This window comes from Panthera leo, chromosome A3 (assembly GCF_018350215.1).
Source record: "Panthera leo isolate Ple1 chromosome A3, P.leo_Ple1_pat1.1, whole genome shotgun sequence".
In the NCBI taxonomy this organism is placed as follows: Eukaryota; Metazoa; Chordata; class Mammalia; order Carnivora; family Felidae; genus Panthera; species Panthera leo.
In genome coordinates this window covers 104,887,550-104,890,488 of record NC_056681.1, presented here as the reverse complement: position 1 = coordinate 104,890,488, position 2,939 = coordinate 104,887,550, and the positions used below count along the sequence as shown (strand labels likewise).

The 2,939-nt window shown below is 41.6% G+C and overlaps 1 protein-coding gene across 1 annotated transcript; it reads right to left on the bottom strand.

Annotated features, from left to right (window-relative positions):
- Window positions 1–2,407: 2,407 nt before the first annotated feature.
- On the bottom strand, window positions 2,408–2,939 carry LOC122215259 (pancreatic progenitor cell differentiation and proliferation factor-like). Its single transcript, XM_042930335.1, has one exon. The coding sequence runs from the start codon at window positions 2,816–2,818 to the stop codon at window positions 2,408–2,410; it is 411 nt and encodes a 136-aa protein (XP_042786269.1). The 5' UTR covers window positions 2,819–2,939.

The window sequence follows — 2,939 nt, the reverse complement described above, 5'->3', positions numbered from 1 at the left end:
CCATCTCTACCCACACCGCCCTCCCTGTCCCACCCCACCCCCACCAAACCCCGGGGCAACCACTGATCTTTTTACTGTCTCCATAGTTGGCCTTTTCTAGAATGTCATTTAGTTGGAAACATACAGTATGTAGCCTTTTCAGATTGGCTTCTTTCACTTATTTATATGCATTTAAGAGAGGATTTGAGGAGGACAAAATATCAAAAGCTTCCGCCAGGAGTTTTGAGCACTTAAGGTAGGATTATGGATTACTGTAAAACAATATTTGGATACCGTATTTTTTTTTAATTATTTTTGAGAGAGTGAGCAGGGAAGGAGCAGAGAGAGAGAGAGAGAGAGAGAGAGAGGATCCAAAGTGGGCTTTCTGCTGTCAGCACAGGACTTGAAATCACGAACTGTGAGATCATGACCTGGGCCGAAGCCAGACACCCAATGGAGTGAGCCACCCAGGCGCCCCTACCATATATATATTTTTAAGTTTATTTATTTTTTTATTTTTAGTCATCTCTACACCCAACATGGGCTTTGAACTCATGACCCTGAGATCAAGAGTTGCATGCTTTTCCAACTGAGCCAGCCAGGTGCCCCTTGACTCCCACAATTAACTAAAATAATAGTAAAACATGGGGACCTGGGTGGCTCAGTTGTTTAAACATCCGACTTCAGGTCAGGTCGTGATCTCATGGTTCATGGGTTCAAGACCTGCATTGGGCTCTGGGCTGACAGCTCAGAGCCTGGAGCCTGCCTCGGATTGTGTCTCCCTCTCTCTCTGCCCCTCCCCTGCTTGCTCTTTCTCTCTCTCTCTCTCTCTCAAAAATAAACATTAAAAATGTTTTTAAATAATAGTAAAACAATTTTTAAAGGAAACATGATCGTAAAGAACCTTTGCTCTTTCAAAAGTGAGACTTTATTCTCTTAAATAATCAAGGACATGATATAGTCAACCTAAAGCATAATTTTTTTTAATGTTTATTTGTTTTTGAGAGAGAGAGACAGAGTGCAAGCAGGGGAGGGGCAGAGAGAGAGGGAGACACAGAATCTGAAGCAGGCTCCAGGCCCCGAGCCATCGGCACATAGCCCGACACGGGGCTCAAACTCAGGAACCGCGACATCATGACCTGAGCCGAAGTCAGATGCTCAACCAACTGAGCCACCCAGGTGCCCCAAGAATTTATTCTTTTAAGACACAGAATCTTTGCCGTCTAAGCAGATAACTAGAAGGTAAAGAAAACTTTTAACCAAGTCCTTATTAAGAGGAGACCGATAATCCAAGAAAATTTTGTCATTTTAACAGAGAAAGCCAAATTCTGATTTTGGATCAGTATAATAATTTGATTCTAAAGCTTTTTTTGAATATCATGTCAAAAAACCAATCAGTGCTTAGCCAGCTTTGGCCCAAACTCATGTAAATTTCTTTCTGCAAAAGTACAACTTTCTATATCCATACACACCCATTATATTGCAATTTCTCAAGGTGGCAAAAATGAACATGTTTATTAATAGACCTAAATATATATATATATATATATATATATATATATATATATATGTATATATGTATATATATACATACACATATATATATATATATACACATACACACACACATATATATATATATATATATACATACACATATATATATATATCCATCCTTCAGTACCATATAAAGAGGCAAAAATACATAAACTAAAACTTATGCTTGAAATAATGTTTCAGTATTTTAGTAAAAAATTATTTAGGAATTAAATGAATATCCATTATCAAACCCAATTTAGAATCAATCTAAGATTTTTAGGTTACCTAAAGTTATCGGACACTATCTTCTAGTTGACACACAGCAAAATATAATTACTCTTGAAATGAAAGGTTATCAGAATAATGATTCAATTTGATTAAACATAATTTTATATTTATTTATTTATTTATTTATTTATCTTTTTATATTTGAGAGAGAGACAGAGACAGAATCTGCAGCAGGCTGCAGGCTATGAGCTGTCAGCACAGAGCTCAAAAACCTTGAACTCAAAACCTGTGAGATCATGACCTGACCTGAAGTCAGATGCTTAACCGACTATGCCATCCAGGTGCCCCATAAATGTTTCATATTCTTAAACATTAAATAAAAGCAGTGCTAGCTTATTTGATCAGTAAATCTGTAGGAGTTTAGGAAGAACACACCTAAATAGGATAAAATGTAAGCTTATATTATACTTTTTTTTTTTTTTTTAACTGACCAACCGCTTGGAGTTTGTTTCCCACCTGATGCAAGGCACACGATTACAGGGTGTCAGGAAGGCTTGTGTGTGGCTTGGATAGTAAAGAGTGGGATTCTCTTGACTTCCTTTTTGGTGTTTTGTTATTTTGATCTAAAAGAACCCAACTGTTTCCACTTGCTGCAGCCTGCCTAGTCTACGTGGAGAGAGGAGGGGACAGGAGGGGCTCTGATGAGCCTAGCGCCTCCTGAAGAGGGCCAGTGGCCTCTCAGGACTGGGGACGGGTGTTCGGTGTTCGCTTTGCCAGACTGGCCACCAGGCTGCTGCTTCCTCATGGCTTCCAGAGTCAAGTCACAGGCGATCAAGTCGCTGGAGGCCTGGGGAGATTCCGAGCGTGTTGCCATGAACGGGAGGGTGGACTTCCCAAAAAAGAAACTTGCCATCCAGTGACCTGGGTCGGCCTTGGAGGGACCGGGGTGGTGAGGGATGGCTTCCCCAGGATACTCTGCACCTCCACAGGAGCTGTTACTGGCAGTGGAACCCAGGCAGCGGTAATAGTCGTAGGTGGCCATGAGCAAACAGCTGGAGGGGATGGCTGCCATGCTGTCGCTTGTGGGCTAGTGGAAACCTCCCAGGCGACCCCTCGAGGGCCTTGGCGCTCGATCAAGATCACGGTGGCAGGCACGGGATGCTAAGGACCCATTTGCAGAGACCGCCTAAGGC